General features: G+C 39.4%; 1 protein-coding gene across 1 annotated transcript in view; it reads right to left on the reverse strand.

Moving 5' to 3' along the window:
- Window positions 1–8,202: 8,202 nt before the first annotated feature.
- Window positions 8,203–24,037, reverse strand: part of LOC113406625 (BDNF/NT-3 growth factors receptor-like) — a 34,231-nt gene continuing 18,396 nt past the window's right edge. The window contains exons 3-7 of the mRNA XM_029911695.1: window positions 19,032–19,106; window positions 18,673–18,744; window positions 13,795–13,863; window positions 9,158–9,315; window positions 8,203–8,303 (exon numbers count right to left, since the gene is read on the reverse strand). Coding sequence (XP_029767555.1) covers window positions 8,203–8,303; window positions 9,158–9,315; window positions 13,795–13,863; window positions 18,673–18,744; window positions 19,032–19,106 — 475 coding nt within the window. The remainder of the gene's footprint in view (window positions 8,304–9,157; window positions 9,316–13,794; window positions 13,864–18,672; window positions 18,745–19,031; window positions 19,107–24,037) is intronic.

Here is a 24,037-nt window from a genome sequence, read left to right on the forward strand (position 1 = left end):
TGTGATAAGAACAGACATTTTGCTGGGGAGGAGGGGGAAAACTGACATTCAAAGCTTTTCTCACAAGCCAGTTTATATCTGACCTTCATTAAGGTCTTTTTAGTCCTTAGCTGGAATCTCCTGAACCATCTTCTCAATACAGCTCTCAGTCACAGACTGATGAGCTTAATATGGGAAACAATAATCATCTATTATATTTAAACTTGTACAACATATTTTTAATACCCCCTGCTTTACAGATATTCTCTACAGTTCAGGGGGTACAATGGGCCCAAACCCAGCTTTGCTCACCACACACAAGTTCCCAAAGCAATCCACGGTTGCTCACTGCATTCTTCATGCTTGCAGGAGACTCCCCCAACATGTGAGTGTAAGATTTGCTCTTAAGTGCAACACCGGCAGCAAATATTTTAACTTGCTATTCATTTTATCCAGCCAATCACATTGTCTGGAGGATGGATGTGGTGCTGGTCAAGAAATGAGAGAATATGGCTCCTCAAATTACAACATATCTTTCCTGGCTGAGGATTAGAAAAATATAAAGAAAAATATTTCATTCAAAACAAAAATTGAACATCTTTGTAGGATAAATTCACTTAAAATTTGACCAGCCTCCAGAACACAAGCTAAAATCCTGAAAAAAATATTTTACATACATGCGCGCACACACTTTAGGCTTGCATGGGCTTAAAAACAAGGCAAAGGTTGTTTTTTTCCTGAATCGGGGCATAAATTTGAGAATTGCTGATAATATGATGCACCTGTTGTGTTGCATTTAGCAACCAGCTGCAGCCAAGAAACGGTGAGCTAAATTCAGCCATGGGGTAAATGGGTACATTTCCAATGAAATCAACAGAAATACCATGCGGGAGTCAGCTCTGCTATGCCTCTATAGCATTGAAAACAGGATACCCCTACAAGATTACATGCAAGCATTAGTTACACAAAATAGAAAGCATTATCTCCATTCTCCCTCCCTTTGTGGCTGCAAAGTCCCACCTTTGTTCACATTTAAAGATCCAAAAGATAGAAATATCTCAAAGAGCCTTTCACAGAGCTTCTTCCAAGGAGACAGTCGCATCCATTTCACATGAGAGCTTCAGAGCAAGGTCAGACAGACCAGAGCACTCAGTGCTGCTGTCAGCAGTATCTCCACCTCGCTTCTCCAAAGCAATCAAATGAATTCAATGCAGCTGAGCTGGGCAAAGCAGACACAAGCCTTCACAGGTGAATCGAGAGCTCTGCTAACAATTTTAATGGACGCTAATGAGGGCTGGATTGATAGAGTGCAAACCTCTGGAAAAGGACTTCTTGTACAGCAGTTGCTATTTAAAAACACATTTAGTATGGAGCAGTAAATGTTCATTATGCTCTACCTGCAATATTTCCTATTCCTAGAATTAGGAATACTGAAAATACAGCAGTAAAGTCAAACACTTCAGTATGACAAACATGGAGCTTTTGAACTTTTTAAATCTGAGAAATAGGACCAGACAAGATGTTTGCAATAACACAAAATAGTCTCACACACTTGATATCAAGAATCAGAGGGGTAGCCATGTTAGTCTGAATCTGTAAAAACCAACAGAGGGTCCTGTAGCACCTTTAAGACTAACAGAAGTATTGGGAGCATAAGCTTTCGTGGGTAAGAACCTCACTTCTTCAGATGCAAGTAATGGAAATTTCCAGAGGCAGGTATAAATCAGTATGGAGATAACAAGGTTAGTTCAATCAGGGAGGGTGAGGTGCTCTGCTAGCAGTTGAGGTGTGAACACCAAGGGAGGAGAAACTGCTTCTGTAGTTGGATAGCCATTCACAGTCTTTGTTTAATCCTGATCTGATGGTGTCTACACGGGAGGTCCACTTCCTAGACACCACAGTACAAATAAGCGATGGCCACGTTAACACCACCCTATACCGAAAACCCACCGACCGCTACGCCTACCTTCATGCCTCCAGCTTCCACCCCGGACACACCACACGAGCCATCGTCTACAGCCAAGCGCTGAGGTACAACCGCATCTGCTCCAACCCATCAGACAGAGACCAACACATACAAGATCTTCACCAAGCATTCTCAAAACTACGATACCCACACAAGGAAATAAAGAAACAAATCAACAGAGCCAGACGTGTACCCAGAAACCTCCTGCTACAAGACAGGCCCAAAAAAGAAACCAACAGAACTCCACTGGCCATCACCTACAGTCCTCAGCTTAAACCTCTCCAACGCATCATCAGTGATCTACAACCCATCCTGGACAATGATCCCTCACTTTCACAGACCTTGGGAGGCAGGCCAGTCCTCGCCCACAGACAACCCGCCAACCTTAAGCATATTCTCACCAGCAACCACGCACCGCACCATAACAACTCTAACTCAGGAACCAACCCATGCAACAAACCTCGATGCCAACTCTGCCCACATATCTACACCAGCAACACCATCACAGGACCTAACCAGATCAGCTACAACGTCACCGGCTCATTCACCTGCATGTCCACCAATGTTATATATGCCATCATGTGCCAGCAATGCCCCTCTGCTATGTACATTGGCCAAACTGGACAGTCACTACGCAAGAGGATAAATGGACACAAGTCAGGTATCAGGAATGGCAATATACAAAAACCTGCAGGAGAACACTTCAACCTCCCTGGCCACACAATAGCAGATGTAAAGGTAGCCATCTTACAGCAAAAAAACTTCAGGACCAGACTCCAAAGAGAAACTGCTGAGCTCCAGTTCATTTGCAAATTTGACACCATCAGATCAGGATTAAATAAAGACTGTGAATGGCTATCCAACTACAGAAGCAGTTTCTCCTCCCTTGGTGTTCACACCTCAACTGCTAGCAGAGCACCTCACCCTCCCTGATTGAACTAACCTTGTTATCTCCATACTGATTTATACCTGCCTCTGGAGATTTCCATTACTTGCATCTGAAGAAGTGAGGTTCTTACCCACGAAAGCTTATGCTCCCAATACTTCTGTTAGTCTTAAAAGTGCCACAGGACCCTCTGTTGGTTTCTTTTGATATCAAGAGTGCATGTTCCTGAAGGCAAAGTCCTGACCCAGCCTCCATTTTGTAAGGAATTAAGAGAGTCATTTCTTTAAACTGTTGGAAAGGAGGTAGCATCAGTCTTTATCTAGTTACATTACAAGGATGAAATAATAATAATACCTAGATCTGAGAAAAGCACTTTTCATCAGTACATCTCAAAGTTTATAAGTATCATTATCACCATTGTACAGGTGGGGAAACTGATACACAAGGCTTAAGTGACTTGTCAAAGATCACCCAGCAGTCCTGTTGCTGAATGAGGAGGTCTCTGAAGTCCCAATCCAGTGCTCTACCCAGCAGAACACACTACCTTCCCTGCTTCCCCTAAATATTCCTATTTCTTTGTTCTCTGGCTATTATAAAATACTTCCCTTTCAAAGTAACTTAGAGAGAAAGTCACAATTATGAAATGCAATGTTGTTTTTACATTGTGAGGGGCGGATTTTCAATAGTGCATGTACAAAAATGTGTGTTTAATTTTGCTCACACACAACCCCTGATTTACACAGATATATAGGTCTGTGCATGAGAATAATCTAAATTTGCACATATGCATGAGTTAGTACGTGCACAAGTTAGGTACATACACTTTGGAAAGTCTGGTTCCTACTCTCTCCCTCCCTCCTGAAAAGAAGCTTCATAGATAAATCATGGTAGTCAACTCACTTATTTTCATTTAAAAAGCTCTTAATAATGAAAAATGTTTTAATTAAGTTCAATTGCATAAGAAAACAGTAACTCAACTTCTGAGTTACAGTGTAAACCCTGTTGCTGTCAAAACTCTCGAACAAACCATTATTCATGCAGATCTTGATCATAGATAAGAACTAAAACTTAGTACCAAGAGAATAAAAATAGTTTGCCAGCATACATCATGCATAATAGCTATTACTAGGAGCCAAAGTAAATAATACAGAATATAGGGTGAATGAATATTCTGACAGGTAACACAGAGAGAATGTTTATGACTTTTTTTAAAAGCCAACTAGTTTTGCTTGTTATGTTCTACTTTTGTCAGCCTTATCTGTGAAGTTTGACTGATAATGGAAAAGATTTCAACACTCATTGGATTATGCCTTTTCTTGCTGTTTTGAATTATGCTGTGTGTTGACAGCCTAAGAGCCAATGCTTATTTTATTGATTCACTAATATTATTACATCTTTTCTATTATTTAAACAAATAATCATGCCAATCTTTCAATCTGGTTTCATTTTCTCCCTAACATCTAAAATCCATAATGTCTCCCACTCTGTTCCTAACAAAACTCTCTAGCTTGGTATTTCTCATATTTATTTAACTCCAGAATAGAAATCCATCACAATGGCCATTTCCACAGTCTGGAGTAAAGCCTGCGTGAGTCTAATTTATTTAGAACTACCTTAACACTCGCCTATACAAATTACTGGAAAAGGGCTTTCTGGACACAGCAAGAAATGAGCAAACTGGCTCTTAGATTGCAAACAAGGAGCAGCACCTTCTAAAATTCTGTCAATTACATAATGCAAGTTAACAAGAGCAAAGCCAAATCTCTGCTGGAAGATTTACAATACTAAGTACAAGAGAAAAGAGTCAGCCCCTTCTCCATATGAAAAGAAAAGTCCTGTTAAGACAAGTTTTGGGCCCAATCCTGCAGTTCTTAGTTAGATAAGCTGCCCTCAACTGACAGGTTGTATCCATACACAAATTGTGATACCTACTATCACAGTTCAGGGCAATGGCACCTGTATTCCCCTTTTATGGTTCCTCAAGGGCACCCACTCTAGGCTCCCAGCTCCCCAGCTGTCACCTCACCTCACTTGGGTAGAGATCTGCATCTCTCCCACTCCTGACTGGGGATTTTCTAGGCTGCACAGGATCCTCCTTACACTGTGATATCCCAGCAAGCCAGACTGCCTAAACAGGTCAGCATCTGTGCTTTGCTTTCTCTTCAAAGGCTGCAAACAGATAAATTGCCAGCAGTTATGCCATACAGCTCTTTATAAGCAAGCATATTTATTCTTAAGGTGAAAGCATAACAGAGGAAACATACTGAAACAATAAAAGAACTTACATTCATGCTAAAAAGCTTACGAGAGGTCACCCCAGCTCCAACCTCAGGCTCTGGCAGGTGTCAATCCTTCCAACCCCTCCCAGAAAGGACAGCAGGTCCTATCCATTTGCTGGATTAAAAAGATGGCTTTGAGCCAGTTTTAACTCAGGATATTTATCCAAGAATCCTTCCTTTGTCTGTTGGTCTCTAGAGAATCTACTTTGAACTAGTATAAGTGAACCTCGCCAGGAGGTAGTACCTCTCTGGGGGGGTTACAACCTGGTTGATTTTCCTTAATCACCACCCACTCGTTTCAGTTCCTGTAGGAGTTGGGGTAGCCCTCCCCCATGCAGAAGAACACAATCATAGATAAACCATTCATTTAAAATAATGATCCCAAAGGGTTGCAATGTTTGTCCCATATACCCCACAAAGTAGTTACATACAATCCAGGTCCACAATATTACATAAACTCAATACCATAAGTCTTTCAAGGTCATTGCAGGAAATTGCCATATCTGGCACATCTACAACACATAAATTAGGCTTTTGCTCTCTGAAAATCTGGCCAAGAAACTCTGACTAGGATACACAACCAGTTGCAAGGAAAAAATAACTTGCAGTGAAGTGGCATGATATAGTAAATATGCAAAACTGGAAGGATAATCAAAATAAATACATGGATCGAACACACTGCTATGTGCAATATAGGATCTTTGATTAGGTAGATTGTTCTGCCTTGTATGACCAATGTTGAGAGTCTAAGAACAGTGGCAGAAACAGAGGCATTAAATGCGAGTGAAAGAAAATTATTTCTTTACTACCTATACAATGCAAACACTGGTAACAGGTGACTCACTGGACAGTTTTAAATTTGTTCATTTCAACACTGAATACAGAAAAATATCCCAAATTTGATATTTTGATCAGAGGTCAGAAAAAGGACTTCATTGTCAGTAGTTCTTATCGGCTTTCACCATAAATGTGGATTATGGAAGTTCAACTGTAAAGCTAAAATTAAATTGCAACTAGCCTTTAACCAGTCCATTAATGAACATTTAAACTACATAAACAAGTACAGTGCCACAGAACCTCACAAATTCTCACTTCACTGATCTGCAAACCAGAGAATTCTAACCAAGAATCCATTTATTAGCAGCACGCAGTAGCAAGGTGCCCTATTACCAAGACTTTTACAACTTATATTACAGAATGCTTACTAGTATACTGTTAAATATTACCATCAATAATTAATGACACCTGCCAGACTAAATTAACAAAGTACTTTATCAGACAGTGTCCTCGATTTTTATCTAAAATCAAATTTGTTTGCTTAGTTCCTGATTCAGAAAATTAAACCATCTGCTGTGATGAATGTAGTAGTAGTCATTAGGGCAAATTAGCAAGGTTTTACTCTGTTAGGTGACAATATAGCTTACAAAGGCCTGAGCACCCACAAAACCTATCAAAGTCAAAAGAAAGGGTAGGGGGTAGTTAATTCACAGGAAGAGGAAGAAAACTGTAAACAATGTACATTTACTACTCCACCCAAACCAAAGGTTTCATTCTTCCTATAGTTAGATAACAATTAGCCTCTGTTAACTTACATTTTGTTAGAAAATTAAACAGACTAACTTCTTTAGAAAAATATCTGCAGGGATTAAAGATATGGTTAAAGATTAAAGATATGGTTTCTGATTTTCAAAGGGGGAGCCACAGCTACAGTCTATGGAACTGTGGGTTTTCTGAAAATTAAGTCCACACAAACCTAAGCAATGTAAAATAAATATCAGAGAGATACTCTTAAAAATAGTAGCTCAATATATGATTTCTTGAAAGAGTTTCAGAATGCAGGTTGTGCTCACGTGGATGTTGTGATTTGTCTCCTTTAAGTGTGTCTGCTACATTCCTGGGTGATGGCAGACTTAGCATTTATATCACGTTCTGGATTTGTTTGTGTAGTGTCACCCAAGGGAGTAAGCTGTAATGCCATATTACGGTACAAATGTTCACTTAGGGCTGAGCTAAGAGTTAAAGAGAAACACAAGTCTATCCATAATCAAGTTTAAGTTCCATGCACAAATATGAACATCAGAACAGGCACCTGAACAATTTGTGGTCCTGTGTTGCTGTTCACACAACCATTCCTTCTCCTCCTCTAAAACACTGGCCTCTCATGTACAGCCTCCACACACAGGATTTCCAACTCCCTTTCCTCCTCCTCCTGCTCTAGTGTAGACCATTTGCAGTGGCCTTTGGAAGGGCCACCAGATTAACCAATGACTCCCCCAATCTTGCAAAGCTCTCTTATGTGGCAGGAGGCACACCTCCCACACACAAGGCACACAGGCTGAGAAACACACCCTAACTTGCTGCAGTCACTCAATGACTCAGTAAAAGTCCCATGATTCTTAGTGCTGGGAACTCAGAAAACTGTGGAGTTAAGGGAATCTCTAGTTACCAGGGGGGTTCTAGCTAAGGATTATGGGGTCCCTATGTTGGCTCTGACCAGCTGCAGCAGAACAGGGACTGTTTTGGCTTCCAGTGTTTCGTGCCAACACCCCTGCCTTGCGCCTACTACCCTTAGTCCTTCCAAAGACCTGGAAGATGCAGCAGCTCTCCCTCAGTGCCCCTCAAAGCAGAGCAGCCAAGTTCAGCAGCTGCTGAAGAGAGATTTGATCAGTGCTGGACTGAGATTACACAGTACTTCAAAGAGATTTGTATTTTGCATCCCATGTTGCTTTTCCCCTGCACTCTTGCCTATCTCTTCCCTTCTTCATCCACTGACACTGCTGGCAACATAGGAGAGCTACTAAATACCAGGATGCTCTTTGCTCTCCAATCACCAGCGCTCTCTGCTCTGCTTGACACACATAGCCATGATAGGAGCATGTACTCAACAGCATCTATATGAAACAGAGCATTCATCTGATTTCCACCCTGTTCTCCTCCCTGGTTATGGGTTTCAGGCCCAGTGGAAGTGCAGAGAAGAAGAGCAGTCTGGTGTTGTGAAGCACTCACAGAAAGGTTAGAGCTGCAGAGGGCAGATACTACAGAAGGAAGAAAGGCAGAGCTTATTTCTACCTTCTTCCCATCCCCCCTCCAATTCACTCTTCTTTGCCTCTTTCCCCATCCAAATCTATCCACTGTGTGTTGCCCTGCCCTCCTTCTTTCTTTTCCTCCATGCTTGCTTCATTCTGCTCTCTCTCTGCCCATCAAGGAAAACAAAATGAAACTTACTATCTGCTAGTGAGCTGCAATTTGAGTCAGAAACAATTGTGCTCAGGAGAGGAATCAAGCCCAACTGCTCCCCCTGCCACTAGATCTGAGGCTAAGGAATACTTTTTCCAACTAGTAAGAAGTGAAACTACCTGACAATTGTTCCAGGACCCTGTGGAAGTAAGCAACTGAAGCAAGGAGATGAGAATTATCATACCATTTCTCCTCAAACCAGTGGAGATTGGTATTTTGCCAAATGCTGCGAACTGAAACCTGCAAAGTCTGCTTCAGGTAACCCATACAAAGTGGACTCTGCAGGGTTTCCCTCACTCTGTTTGCACACAGTGACTGAGATCTGCATGGAAAAATACAGGATTATTTGCTTGTGTGTTTTCTTTTTAAACAGGCACAATTTATAGCCTGAGTTTTGAAAATGTGTTGCTAATAACAGTCATTTTTAAAGGAAAATAAAGATTCTATTAATCTAGGGATTCTGTGAAAGCTACAAATAACATTTTTAAGGTAGGTAACATTTTGGGTCTGTTCATCTTGAAAGCATTCTTTTCAATTTAATGAATATATATACCATTTCTATATTTAGATATTTTATTCTGATGCATTTCTGAGCAACAGTTTATTTTTAAAAGATTTAAAAAAAAAACAAACATTCTAACTAAAGCTCACAATATTAATCCACAAGGTGTAAAGAGTCAGAGGAACCTTCTCCTGAGATTTCATGCAGTGGCAAATATACCATCTTGAAGCCAAGAGCTGAAAGCATGTTTGCTTTTCCTGCCTGGCAGTAACTTAACTTCGTAATTGTTTTACTTTAAAGTATATTACCGCAGTTGGGGATCTGCATGTCCGAAAGGGGTATCCTCTTGTTGTTGTCATTTATGCAGTAAAAATCCTGAGTTTCTGTGTTAGAAAACTTGGTCTCCTGAAATATCTTGATCCACATAACATCACAGGAACACTTGAACGGATTGTCCACTAGAATCCTATAGCAAAAATTAAATCATTTAAAAAAAAATCAGTTGACATCATACGTCTAGAAACATTGCTGTGTAGGTTTTTGGTTTGTTTTTAAATGTCACTCCAAGTGCAGCCTAGAAGCAAAATACTTTGCTTAATAAAATTATGGAGCCAGATCCTCAATAGTATAAATAGGTACATCTCCACTGAAGTATTAATCTATAATCCATTTACTCCAGTTGAAGATCTGGTCCATGGTGCTTATCACAGATCTGAGATACCACACACAGGCCTAGATTCTGATCTCAATTTCACCCGTGAAGTTACTCCATTCACTTCAATGAAATCATTTTGGATTTTTACCAGTTAAATGGAGATCAGAATCTGTTCCATAGTGGATTTTGGTCTACTGATTTATAAAGTACACTCCTGAAAAGACTTCATCGCTGTATGTGGTGGACTCTTTATGGACCCATTCAGTCCCATATTATGATTAAAGTTTAACAACTCTAGTTGTAAACAAGAATTTCACACACCTTTAAGAAGAAATCATCCGTATGACTCTGGAAGATGACACAGTGAAAGGCTTTAACTAATATCAACCAGAACCTAACTAAAAAAAGGGCTGTAACCCAGTGTATAAACACCACACAGCTATACAGCACACTATATGGAACTTCAATCAGAGTTTAGCCCACCTACCTGATTCTAATTTCAATACTCATGAAAACCTTAGCCCAATGTAATGTGATGAAGCCTGAGTGAAGTATAATGGAGACAATCCAGATGCCTGACTCAGAAATGGTCCAGGATTTGACCTTTTCTCCTAAAAGCACAGGTGAGTTCCAACTGATACGTTTGTCAGCGTTTCTTTGTGACCCCTAAAGACATTTCATTATAAAAAGAGTAATGAAACTCCACAAATGACCATGATGCACATAAGCTATATTCTAGTTGCCCCCAAAATCTGTTGCCTTTAGCATTAAAAGCTGCATTCTCATTATTAGGCAGCAATTTAAAATGTCAAATTTGTAGAAAATCAAGACAAACCCATGAGTCAGTTTCTCAGAAAAGTAACATGTTTCCCCAAGTTTCACACATAAAGGTACAACTACACTGTAGCTGGGAGTATGCTTCCCAGCTCAGGTAGATAGATATGCATTAGCTATTTGAGCTAGCATTCTAAAAATAGCAATGTAGCCAGAGGTAACAGGGGTGTCAGCTCAGGGTGCACACCTAGGGTTCTGGGTGGGTTTGTACTCAGGTGGTTAGCCCAAGCTGCCACCCATGCTAAAACCATCAACACAGCTATTTTAGCACACTAGCTCAAGCAGAGCTAGTGTGGGTCTGTCTACCTGAGCTGCAACACCTTTTGTGGATAATTTATATTAGCACAAGTCATCCAGTTGATTTCAATGGCACTACTTGTGTGAATAAGAATTACTTTTTAAAAATCTCTCTTTGGTTAATAATAACCAAGCAACCGTTTTCTTCCATTGTTTTAAATGTGATTTAACTTCCCATGGGAGTCACACCATGGTGACATTCTGCAGAAAGGGGAGGAATAGAAGCATGATTGTCCCTTCCATGCACTTACTGGCTCAGTGAGTAGCAATTAACATTTTCATCTCATTTGCTGTAATTCTGCAGTTGCAGCTACAATTTTGTTTTTAAAGCAGAATCCTTTCAAAGCGGCTTCTCATTTCCCTTCTCCCCAGAGTCTGGAGAACATCTTCCACCTCACCCTGGCCTGAAATTTCATTCACTTACACTTTGATTTAAGTGTCTTCTATCAAAAGTACACCCACAAGTCAGATTTAAAGCAAGCTTCTCACAAGCTATTTATGGGCAACATTCTATCCTTCAGATCCCGCCTCCAATATTCTGTTTTCCCTCCATTCTTGGGATCCTCACCGATGTCAATTATCTCCTGGACTTTTTAATCTATTTGCCACCCTATTGTCTGATCAACTGTACAACAGTTTTACTGTCCTATTGATACCATGTCTTCCAACTGCTTTTCCACCAAGCACACCCGACCTCTTCCCTAGCTCACTGTCTCTTCCACTTTCCTGCTTTTCCTCTCTCACCTTCATCCATTCTGTCCTCCCCACTTTACCACTACCAACTTTATATCCTCCTCTCTCCCCACCAACCCTGTTCCCACATGCCTTCTCACCTCTACAAATACCTGTCTTACCTCTACATCCTGTCTCTCTATCTTCTTATATGGACCCTGAGCACTGTAGTATCTAACCACCTCAAACATTAATCATTTATCCTTGCAATGCGCTATGAGGTAGGGAAGTAGTATTCTTCCAGTTTTCCTAACCGTGGCTCACTCTCAACATCCATTTTCTCTGTCCCTGCTCCCAAACTGCTGAATGCCTATGGCATAAATCCCATGATTACATTACAAATATATTCTCTCCTATTCCACTGCTGCCAGACGCTTTGCCAATAAGCACTACTTTCCTACCCGCATGGAATTGAATTCCCACAACCCTTCATTGAACTGAATTCCCACAACCCCTCTTGCTTATTTAGAATCTTCAATTCCCTCCTACAGTCCACATCTTGAGCCCTCTTCTTCCTTTGCACAGGGATCACACTAACATCTTCAAAAAGATCAACATGATTCACTGTGATCTCACTGAACTAACTTGTAAATTACTACCTTTTGCACCTTCAAATCCCTTTCAAAACCCAGTTCAACCATGACACCTATAAGAAATTGGTCACCTGATAACAGAGCGGTCCAGAGGTGGTCAGTATAGCTCATGTGTAAACTGAAGTTATTCAATTTAATACAGTGGAGTAATTCCAGATATATACTGACATAAATGCCTGCAGAATTTGGGCTTAGAATTGAAATCAGTACTTTTTCACAGTCACCCTGAGCCAATTCAGGCTATCAGTTACACTTGTGAAATCCAGGGGGCAAAAATGGCTCCATGTCTTTTCCTAGTTGTTCAGTAACACTAACAGAACCCCCAGATAATACGTTTTTGTTTCAACAGCTTGCTTTGTGCATTAAGATACTGTGCACCAATCTAAATAGTATCATCTTTATTGCTGAGATGATATCAGCTACCAAATAGAGAGATGAAAGTTATTGCCAGATGTCAGGTAAAAGTGCCTTTTTTGGGTGGACACGTGCAGAGAGAGGAATGTAAGGAGAGTTTGGGATTTTAGGAAAAATTACAGATACCTAACAGAACAGATCAAATGGAAGCATTTTGCAGCTAGCTATTCTTTCCATTTGAATGCTCAGTGATTACCAAATTATGGAAGAAAATTCCAGTGAATGAAGTTCTGTGGACTGTAAAGTGATTGCACCACCTTAATCATCAATAGAGCATACCTAAGGGGCATAATCTCCTCTTGGTGCCAGGGATTTGTGCACTTCATTTCTCCTATACTCCAAAAGGTGTCTGAGATTACAACACATTCTTCTTGGCTAATATTTCTGACTTGTCTACTTTATATCTCCAGGGCCCTGATGTTATACTGAGTTCTGAGAAATCAGAAACCTTCCCATTTCAAAACAACCTGTTCAGCTTACTGGCTTCTGAAAGTCCTTTCTTTAGGCACCTAGCACTCCCCATGCATTGTATGGGGAGTCTGGATGCCTACCTTGTGACTGACAATTTCCCTGGCCTACAGGCTCCTTAAGTAGTTAGGTGTTGCAACACTGAGTGGAGCAAACCCTAAACGCCAGGGCCCAAATACTTAACCTCTTCTGTGTGTAGGTTAACGCAACCTATAAACAGGAATACCAATAATTACTACACCAGAAGTATTGTACGGCTCTTTTTTCCTATTTTCACTTATGATTCAATATGAGAAAGTTATATGTTAATACATATACATACATCCTGCTTAAAAGAGCCTAGAATATAGATTCATAGTTTGACCAACCAGAATAAGCAAAATGTATGTTAATCATATGGTTATATAATATTTGTAATGTAAAATCTATTTCAGTTCAGAACAATTTTGTTTTCAGGAAAGGAAAAACATTGTTGAATGGCCAAACACACAACTGCTGCAAGGCCAGTAAAATACAAGAAAATGAGGAAAACACTTAACATGAAGATCTGCAAGTGGTTAATTTTTTACTATCCTACAGAGAGAGGGTACTTCAGGTTTCCACCTTCTTTAATCCAAAAACCAATAGTTTCATGTGAAACAATTTCAAAATAGAACATTTTAAAGCTGACAAGGAAAGGCAAGTTTTATCCAAATTAATTTGTGTTGCACTGGAGAGAAAGCAAATGTCATGGTGTTTTGCTCCAGTATTGCATTAAATTAATACCTTTTTTAAACAATGTCATCATCCAAAGGCAACTTATCTTTTCTAAAGACATGGGATGAAACTCTGGCCCCACTAAAGTCAATGGCACCCATTGACTTCAATGGATCAAGCCCTAAAAGCTCTCAGACTGCTATTCTATTTCAAACACACAAATAATCTTCATTTAAAAAAAAACCTCACTACTTACAGATCAGATAAATTCAGATGGCGGAAAGTCTTCTTATACAAACTTGAGAGCTTGTTTCTGGAGAAATTACTGTTTGAAAACAGAACATTAGATTTTATTAGTATTTCTGGTTTTCATAACCAAACTATAGAAACAGTGTTGTTTTGAAAATTGAGCCCAATCTAACCCCCAAGAAAATCTGTGGGTTTCCTTCCTTTGAGTTCAATAGGATATGGATAGGGATCTAAATTCTTCTGATAGCCCAATATGGCTTTGAAGATTCCTAATCCAACAAGTACCTTGTTTTGATGGCTAGCTTCATAAACAAATTCAACACTGGACAAAATTTTCATCTTTCAGCACTTCTAGCCATGCAGAAAAAACAGTGGATTTCATTTCAAAAGGACCTGTGTAAAGTCCAGATGTTGGTTACATGCCAATTTATCCATAAACAAAATGGGTGTTTCCCATACCTTCTTTGAGTCTGCACTGCACTCTGCGCTCATCTAACCCCAACCACATGCTAGCACACATCCTCAACATAAGCCTTTTAGCTATTCTTTTCAAAACCGTGTGTGCAATAAGAGAGAGATCAAAAGGAAAATTGTAAAATGCTAACATTAGGGGGTTTTATGTCAATTAAGCATTTACTGCTTCCAAATATAATTAACTGAAAGGTTCTCGCCAAGTTTTTTAGGACAGAGAAATGTTTATCTTAATCAGAAACGCCTCACTCCCAAACCTGTAAAAAAATGTTCCCCGCCTTTCCTCCACAAATCAGAAAAGCGCTACTTTTTCTTGTGGTTCTAGCAATGCACTAGTTAATGGTACAGAGAGCAGCAGTAAACTGTAACACTGCCAACAGCCCAGTGCAAATTAGTATTATGAGCCAAAATACCACATGCATTTTATACGGTATTACGAAGGCACGAGAGGGACTCCATAGTTAATGTTGCATTTAAATTTGCACTTAAACCAGGGATTTATGTAGTTACACCTTTAACCTTGATTGAACTGATCAAGGTCTGCCTTAGCCCTCCCTAGATTTGACCTTGCCCAGATAAATCAAGGTTAAAGGTGTAACTTGCATCTACAACAGGAAGATGTTGTGGGTAAGTAAGAATTAGGTACCACATGTTCGCTAACCCTGACCTAACCTTAACTTCTTTCCATGAGCTAGACAAACTCTGTGTTAGAGGCTGGAGGTTAGGTGACCCAGTGCTTTAGGGCCCAGTACTGCAAGCCATGCCTATATGAATAGTACTTACTCATTCAAATCAGTGGGCCTCATCCTCCACTGCCTTGCACCTTACATAGCCATTTACACCTGTGAAAAGGCGGTGTAACATGCTACCTTACCGAACTGTCACTTTGCACAGGACTCACAGGAGCACCTGTGATTACCCCACCTTTATGAAACACAATTTTGAAAAATGATAAGAAACTCCATGGGTCTGACTCTCCTTTCGCTTACACCAGCCAAGTAGCTCCAATGGAGTTACTTCTGACTTATGCCAGTGCACATAAGATCAGAATGAGGCTCACTGTATTTATGGAAAACAATAACAAAAATGCTCAACTGCATTCCTGGTTATGGGCTGACACATTTAGGGCTTTATGACTAGTCTTTTCTTCTATGCAGTTAAGGGCATTCAGATTTTTCAAACTGACACGTAATTCAATTGAAATTCTTGAGTCCTATGTTATATATATCATCTTGAACTATATTATGTCAATACATTTATTGTTATATATATTTTTCATAAACTGAGCACTTTATATTGATTACTAAAATCTCTGCTTTGGGCCCTTCAATCCACAGTAAGTGAATAGACATAGACCAGGGTTACTAGATGGTTGGTAAAGATGCAGTTATTTTTTTCTGGGAGGGTAATTAAAAGTTAGCTCCTCAGTTCAATATCATAGTAAAGAATGATTATGGTTAGCATCCACAATAATAAGTATATACACACATAAGACTTTGTTAACTTAGAGTTAAGGGCCTAGATCCTGAGCTACAGCCAAGCTGTGCTCAACAGCTTGAGAAGTGAAGAGAAGATGAAGGAGGGGAGAAAAAAGGAGTGTTAAACCTGCTTCATGCACTCTACTTCCGATCCGTTTCTCATCTGATCACAAAAACACAAAAAAAACCTCGTACTAAACATTTACACTATGATTTAAAAAAAAAAATCAGATCAACTCCCCAGGCCCTGTTACTAAACATGTGTTAGCTAATCCCAACCTAACCACAAGTGTTTCCTACTGTAGATACAAGATACTGTTAACCTTGATTTAGCTGTTCAAGGTCGACTCTAGCGAGGAGCCTGAGGCCAATCTCAACCAGTTATATCGAGATAAAAGGTGTTAGCCTGTATTTACACAACAGGGAAAAGGAAAAAGGCTGTAGTTAGGTCAGGATTAGATATATAGCTAATGTAGGTCTCTTTTCTTAATCTCGTCAAGTCCACTGCACTCGGATACCACGGTGATAGCACACTAAAAATACCAAAGTAGATTTGAATATATAAAATGTATGCAATTATGTAAATTCTTGGTACATGACAATGGCTTTTTAATGTTTTAGGAAATATTCACTCCTTGTGACCTTTATTCCTACAGTTAAAGGTATTAATATAAAGGAAGTGCATTAAACAGGTCTATTAAAAAAAATTGTTACTGCTGCTGAGTTTATAAATTACAGCATTGCTACAACAGCACTGTTTAATAGCTTTTAAAGGTGATTGTTGAGTAATTTGAGTCTAAGGTCAATGAGAATACCAGAATTAAACTAGCAAGGCTATTAATTACATTTAAGTGATATCTATTGGAGCATTTCACTTTCTTTTGTTTACATTATTACTGAACCTTAATCATCATACATCAGTTGTGGAAAGGCATTTTGGCTACAGAGGTTTGGCCCAGAAATTAAGTTGATGCCAAAAAGCATTTAAATAGCTGTGTGTTAGTAGATTCATTAGCATCTGATATTATTATATGCTATTATTATTTATCTTGTAAGAATACAGTGTTTATTTTTAATGAAGCCTTGTGACTGCATTAAAAGATTTCTCCTGTGAGAGGATTACAGCCATAATATTTCTATTAGCAGAATTAAAGTTCATACAATTAACATTAATCTTCATAAGAATATTTATATGTAAAAAAAATCCCATAAACTCCAAATGGCTAGACATAAACTTTTGCTTTAAAATGAAATGTAAGATTTTTCTTAGTCTTTTGCTAAGAAGATTACTATTAATTAAATGTGACTGATTTCAGTTTTTCACAATTTTCATTGCCCAGACCACATCTCAGGGTCCATCCTGTTCCCAGTATCCTAGGAGCATTGCCACTGATTTCAATGGTCCCAGACATTGAAGCAACAGGCTCTTTGGGAAGATTTTTTAAACTCATTAAGAAATCATGTAAAGAATAAACAAATGAGTTTTTCTACAGAAATAATAAATCCAAAGGCCTACGCAGAACTACCTTCATGGTAATTGCTCTGTCACTTTGGCTCATCTATTGTAAATATACCAAGTGGCACTAAGTAATCGTTTCTAGTCTTACCCAGGCTTTTTACATGTTTGGCAAGATTACTAATCCCTCTTGTATCATTGCTCAGAAGGAAATCATAATGTAATGACCAGTTGTCACGGGAAAAGCAAGTATATGCCCAGCTAGTAGCTCTTACTTTATATGGTATTTCTATGGTTATGCATTGGTATGGCTCTGGTCAAAGACATTTGCTTTATTAATGACTAGATGAAATAATTTAACATGCCTGTAAAACGTGTGTTAATTCGCCCTCTCATAGTTTGGACACATAAGGGGTAACAGCCTACTACTGCTACCAGTAAATTGAGATATCATAGGTTTTTGATTAAATTACTATTAATTTTATCCTCCTATGACATATTTTTCTTGGAAAGCAAAATTGCAGAAAGGGAATTTATTGTAGTATAACAGCACCTAGTCCTGGCCCCAATTCAGCAACCCATCTCTATTACACAAAGCACTCAATCAAGCACCTGCTTAACTTAATACCTGTGTTTAAGTCTCATTGATTCACTCATACACATGCCTAAAGTTAAAAGGTGCTTAAGAGCTTTGCTGAATAGTGATAGACTTAAGCACTTACTTGAATGCTTTGCTGAACTAGAGTTCATGTAATGTGCTAAACCCCCGCTGCTCATTTCAGCACCTTGCGGAATTGGGACCACAATCCTAAATGTGAGAAGTAGGAGTGAGTTCAGCTCTATGCTTCTCAAAGGGCTTGTCTACACTGTGCATAGATCTGCAGTGGTGGGGGGTGTAAATTCTACTCACCAGCATATCGCACACTAACTGGTCCGTGTGGACCCTGCTGGCACGTGCTAAAAAACCCTTAGTGTGTGTTAACATGGTCCCAAACAGTATTACATTAATGTTCACCAGGGAACTTTTAGTGTACCACAGCAGGATCCCCATGGGCCAGTTAGTGCGTGACATGCTGGTGTGGACTAGAATTTACACCCCTTTAGTGCAGACTAACACACTGGATAGACAAGCCCAAACTGAGAGGCAACTGTCTTCTTCAGGGACATGTAAGCAAACCAACAAAAACAGAAGAAACTGAGCTGGTCATTTTTCTGAGTTGTTTTCACAGAGGACTCCAGACTACACATCCTTTGCCAAGTCCAAAGTGGAAATGATCCAGCACAACAAAATTAACAGGTTGCCCCTGCACCAGTTGCTTATAATACAGTTCCACTTTCATGCCAAAGTTATTAGCAAAAGATCCTTATACACTTCCCTTTTTAAAACACTTTATACCAGGAGAATATAGAGAAGAAAGGGAAGGGAAGTAACCAGCTCTGGGCAGTTCTGTCTTACAAGACATGAGCTGTTCTGACTCACATGTACTGCAGGTTGGTGTTTTTCAGAAATGCCTGACGGGACACAAACTTTAAGCCTGAATCCACCACGGTTCTGTGAAAACATATAATGTTAAAATTGTTAGTGTTGGTCAGTTAAAATAAAATTGATTAATAAATAATAATAATTGTTAGAATAAGATTTGGGATTACAATTAACCTAGATCATTTGTAATTAATAAAATTGTAACCTCTTTGGGGCAATGACTGTCTTTTTTTAATTCATATTTGTACTGCGCCCAGCGCAATTAGGCCCTGCTCATTGACCGGGGCCTATAAATCCAATTGTAAGAGAAACTACAACTATTAATATTAAACAAAAATAATAAGTCAGATACTCACAGATTTTTCAGTCCAACATAAAGTCCAACTTCATTGTTATTGATGCTTTCTAATTTCCGCTGGTTTGCAATGTAACTATAGAAAAAACAAGACAGAGAAAGCAAGTGAAGAAAGCTGCTTCATTACCTGTTCCTGTTATTTAGATTGTCTCAGGCACTGTTTATAGATGAAATATAAAAGGTGATGAAGGTTTCTGACCAACTTCAGTCAACACGGAGTCATGGTTCTTGTGTCTGCAGAGCTAAATACTTCTTGCCACCTTCCCAGGTATTTAACTGGCTGCCTTGTTGCAGAACATTTAATTTTTACTCAGGGGAAACAATCTTGCACAGAGAGGGAGGTCTTCACACTGAGCAGATAATAAACAAAATTTCTTTATAATGCCACTTTCTCTGAAACCTGGCTCATTACTTTTGCATAACAAGAAGGCCAGACCCTCAACTGGTGTAAATTGTGCATAAGTAGAGTCTGGCCCTAGTTTTTAATACTGGATACATTTAACATCATCACTCATTAAGCTGTTTTTCTCCCTGCCCCTTAGCTGGAGATTTATTTACACCATACTACAATTGGAAGACAAAACAAACTAATCATTCTTGGTTGTATTCTGCATACGATGAGCCTCAGCTGAATATAACACAACAAAAGGAGAAAGCATCATGATAGATCAAAAGCATCAGCCAACGCCACTATGCACCAGGAACCTCTTTATGTGTCACCAATGTAGCAGATATGAGCATCAAATGACAGTGATGGCTCTGCAGGATTTCTTGGGATAAGAGTAATACAGTGAAGCCATTGTAAAATAATAAAAGAATACAGAGTTCCTTACATAACCTTGTTATCCCATGGATTTTATAAACCAATCTGATTTAAACTCTTGAAACTCATTAAGGGCCAATCCAAAAACAATGAATAACATATTAAAGATGATGGATAATGAAATCCATTTGAGAGCCATCAGGCAGATCTTCCCATTCTCTGTGAAACTGTATTCAAGCATGACAGGGGATGTCATTCAGAATCTTCCTCTACCTGTGTGACCTTGGAAGCCCCTCAATGCCAACCTGCAGAGGGCACACTATACCTTAACTCACATCAGACCTGACACACTCATTGCCTCAACACACTGTAGTCATGATCTGTATCTAAAAGGCAGCATGTAAGGTGTTATATGCAAATGGATAGTATTATTGTGGGAGGTGTGTATGGTGGTGTATAAAGAACAGTAGATGTGTGTTGGAAAATATGTGCTTAAAATATGGTTGGCAAGCAGTGCATAATCCCAGCTGTCCTAGACAAAGGAATGTTGTTTCACCTGCTTGACTGTGTCTCCAATGTAAATTGAGCAAGGCGAGGCCAGAAACAATGAAAGTATATTTACATATAAGGTAAACAAAGCCATCAAACTAGAAAATGGGGGAAATGACCACTTAACAACCACGATGGGGGATGGAAGCTGTACCCCCAGGAAGCCTTCCTGGCTCTTGAAACAGACAATGGACTTTGAGAAATACAGGCAGAAACAGAAAGTCGTTTTGGCATCCTCACCTGAGGGAGAAAAGAGGCCTTGAAAACTGAGAAAAGTGGGTCTTTCAACCCAGGTGGTGGAAGTCTCTGAGAACTGACTGTAGATGAGAAACTTGCTTAGACAAAGATTGTAACTTGCTAACATAAGTTTTAGTCACTAGACAGCACATTTTGTTGTCTTTGTAACCTTTCATCTCTCTTTCACTCTTATTTGAAATCATTTAAACCTCTGTTTGTTAATAAAACTTATTGTTTTATTACAAGAACATTTCTCAGTGCTGTTATATTGAAGAGAAGTGTAAGTCCTCAGCTAACCTAACAGGTTGCCATGTGCTCTGTCTCTTTGGAGGCAGTGAAATTAATAACTTCTGTGAGTGTCCAGTGAGAGGGAACTTGGGGGATTGGGGTTCACTGATTGTTACCAGCATGGGCAAGGATTAGACTGGCAGAGGCCTGAAGAGTTTGCTGGCAAGGCAGATGAACTGGTGTGCCACACAGAGCTGACACACAGCTTAGCAGCAGCAAAGCCCTTTCTTGGTGAGGCAGAGCAGTAACACAGTGGCTCACAGTTCTGCGTGGCCTGAGCAAAACATCACAACCTGCTGCTCAGTTCTAGGTGTAGTGAATATGGCTGTGAGGTTTCAGAGCCACATCCCCCACTATGTGGTCAGTGTTCAATCAATAATTAGTACCATAGTTAGACTGGGAGAAGACTGGGGAGAAATATCAAGGGACAGGAATTTAGGAAGATGTATGCAGGGGCATGGAAGGCGGAACCAGAAAGGAAATAGAATCAGGGTAAGAGAGATGGGGCAACCAATTTTAGCTGAAGATCAAGCCTGCAACAAAGTTGTAGTTACTACATACACTTACATAACTCTACAATACCACATAACACACCATAAAGATCAGCCATTCCAATTCGAATCATAAAAGCATTCATTTATTCCATCAGCACCTCCCACTATGAGAATGTGGGATAACACTCTGATAACTGGAACTTAATCAGCACGTGTAAATCAGCATGTGTAAATCCACTGAAGTGAATCCTTTACACCAGCCAAAGATCTGGTCTTAAATGCACAATACATAAAATCAACAGTATAATCTAACAGTTTTGTTCCTTTACAGAACAAAATGAGGCATGGCTGCTGGAATTAGTGGCGCTGGGGGTCCTGCCGCACTCCCTGAATTGAAGTGGTTTCCATCATACACAGAGTTTACAGTTTGGTTCAATGGCTTTCAGCACCCCTACTATACAAATTGTTCCAGCACCCTTGAAATGAGGGGACAAATTTCAGGTTCGATGAGTAGTATGAGGTCAAAAGGAGCCCACTCATGCCAAGTTAGACTGTAAGCTCTGGGGCAGGGACAGTCTTTGTTCTGTGTTTGTACAACACCTAGGATGATGGGTCTGGTCTATGACTAGGGCTCCTAGGTACTATGGTAATAACAATAATTGTGCCTCTGGAGAAGGTCAAGCCACTGCATCATCCCAGTGCTGGTGCTAGCTTTTCCAAGAGGGCTGGGCTATGGCGCTATCCCTCTACACCAGCCACCTGAACTGAAAGGAGTGGAGGAGTTGCCACAACTGCATGCATGATGTCGGAGCCCCAGGACAAATTCAGGCTGCGTTAACCAGAATTCCTCTCAAAGCAACCACTGCAGTACAGCCTCTTTTTACACAACACCCTTAATACAGGTCATCAAAGAAAGGCAAATAGTAGTGTTATAAAGCCCTACGGGAAGGAAATGGACAGTTGTAGCTTACCACAAACAGGTTGTGTCCTCTTACTACCCATTTTATCTTTTGCTTAACACTTTATTTGATTAAATCTTTAAAGCTATTTCATAGCTGAGAGAAAGACAGAGATACGGCTACTGTAGCACGTATACTAGGAGGGGAAGTGAATAAGATAATCCTTTGTTTAAGCCAGAGAGAGGTTTGAGATAAAAGCTCTTATCTGACTGGAAACTATTTTTACCATCTTCACAACTACTCTACCTTGATGCTACTTATCATTATACATTAATATTCCTAAAAGCTCTGACTTTCAGTGGGCGATGTTGAGAAATGTAGAAATGTAATGTGCTTGCCTGGCCTTAGAATACTCATCCTTTCTCTTAAATGAACATTTTTTAGTGCAACATACAAGAAAAATATCCATACTCCATGACTGGCTGAAGTCATGTGATAAGTCAGAAGATCCCACTGTACACTGCAGCACAGTATAACAATATTGAGGTTTGGAAAGATATTAACCAATCAGAACACATATACCAATTACAGCTCCAAATTGAATCCTCAGCAGTCAGCAATACTGTTCCTTGGATCACACTACAACCAAATCTCTCTCCTACTTGAATGATTCATCAGTTAACAATAGTTGTTTCCAGACCTCTAATTTCATCTCCCCATGGTCATTATGAGGCCTATTAATTCTGATAAAGACATTCAGAATCGCATTTCATACTGATTTTATACTTCAATCCACATCAAGTTGTTCACCTCAACACAATTCAAATTGTATAACATCACATACTCATACCTCACCATTGCAAGCCCATTTTAAATCTTATGTTCAAAGACTTATAACTTTTTCAAAGATTTTCCTTTTGAACTGGAGCATATCCTACTTCTGCTCAGCACAAAGGTGAAACATTTGGGAAAAACTGCAGAAAATCAGCAGAACCATGTCTAAATTATGTGAGCATGAAAACAATATATTTTTCAGTCTTTAAAACAATTTGGATTCTTTTGCATTTGAATAGTTCAGAAAAAAAAGGATTCATTCTAAATTTTCAAATGTGATATGTTCATATTCCTTTCGTAAGTCTGAAAACATTTGGTTAGCTGAAACATGTCCCCTTAATTTATTTGATTTACTCCATTTTCTCTGGACAAATATAATTTAAATGACACCCCTCTGTTTGGAGCTGCAAGGATATTGTTAAAAACCAGAAGTGCACTAATATTAACTACTTAGATACAAGGGAATAATACTGTAATTCAGCTCCAGTAGTATTTCTGCTGCCAGAAAATACCTTTTATGGGAAACATATTTCCTAACACTAAAGAAAGAAATAAAGAAAAAAGAACAGCAAGCTTTGGTTCATACTGCTGGGGGAAGTTTTGAAAACAAAATGAATAAACATTCCCTGGTGAACAGTCAGTGACGAGTTTCTGGGCTTCAGGGGAACTTTCACCACAGGTTATTTTTTGTCCAGTCCTTTGGGGAGAAGAGCAGAGCACTCCAGACCTTGAACTAGACTAGATGAACCTCATCATAGACTGGCAGGTCAAATATGTTTCTAGTCTGTGCTAGAAGAATGCATTAGCACTAGATATGTATGAAATGTTAAACCATGCAAAGCTCCCCAATGTTGTATTTTGTTACAAACTCAAATGTCAGACAAGGTTCATCAGAAGGTTTGCTAACATTTATGAACCTTTTCAGCAAACCTGGGCTGATTTA

The sequence above is a fragment of the Terrapene carolina genome, unplaced genomic scaffold, assembly GCF_002925995.2.
Source record: "Terrapene carolina triunguis isolate 2854851 unplaced genomic scaffold, T_m_triunguis-2.0 Scaffold113, whole genome shotgun sequence".
Taxonomy (NCBI): Eukaryota; Metazoa; Chordata; order Testudines; family Emydidae; genus Terrapene; species Terrapene triunguis.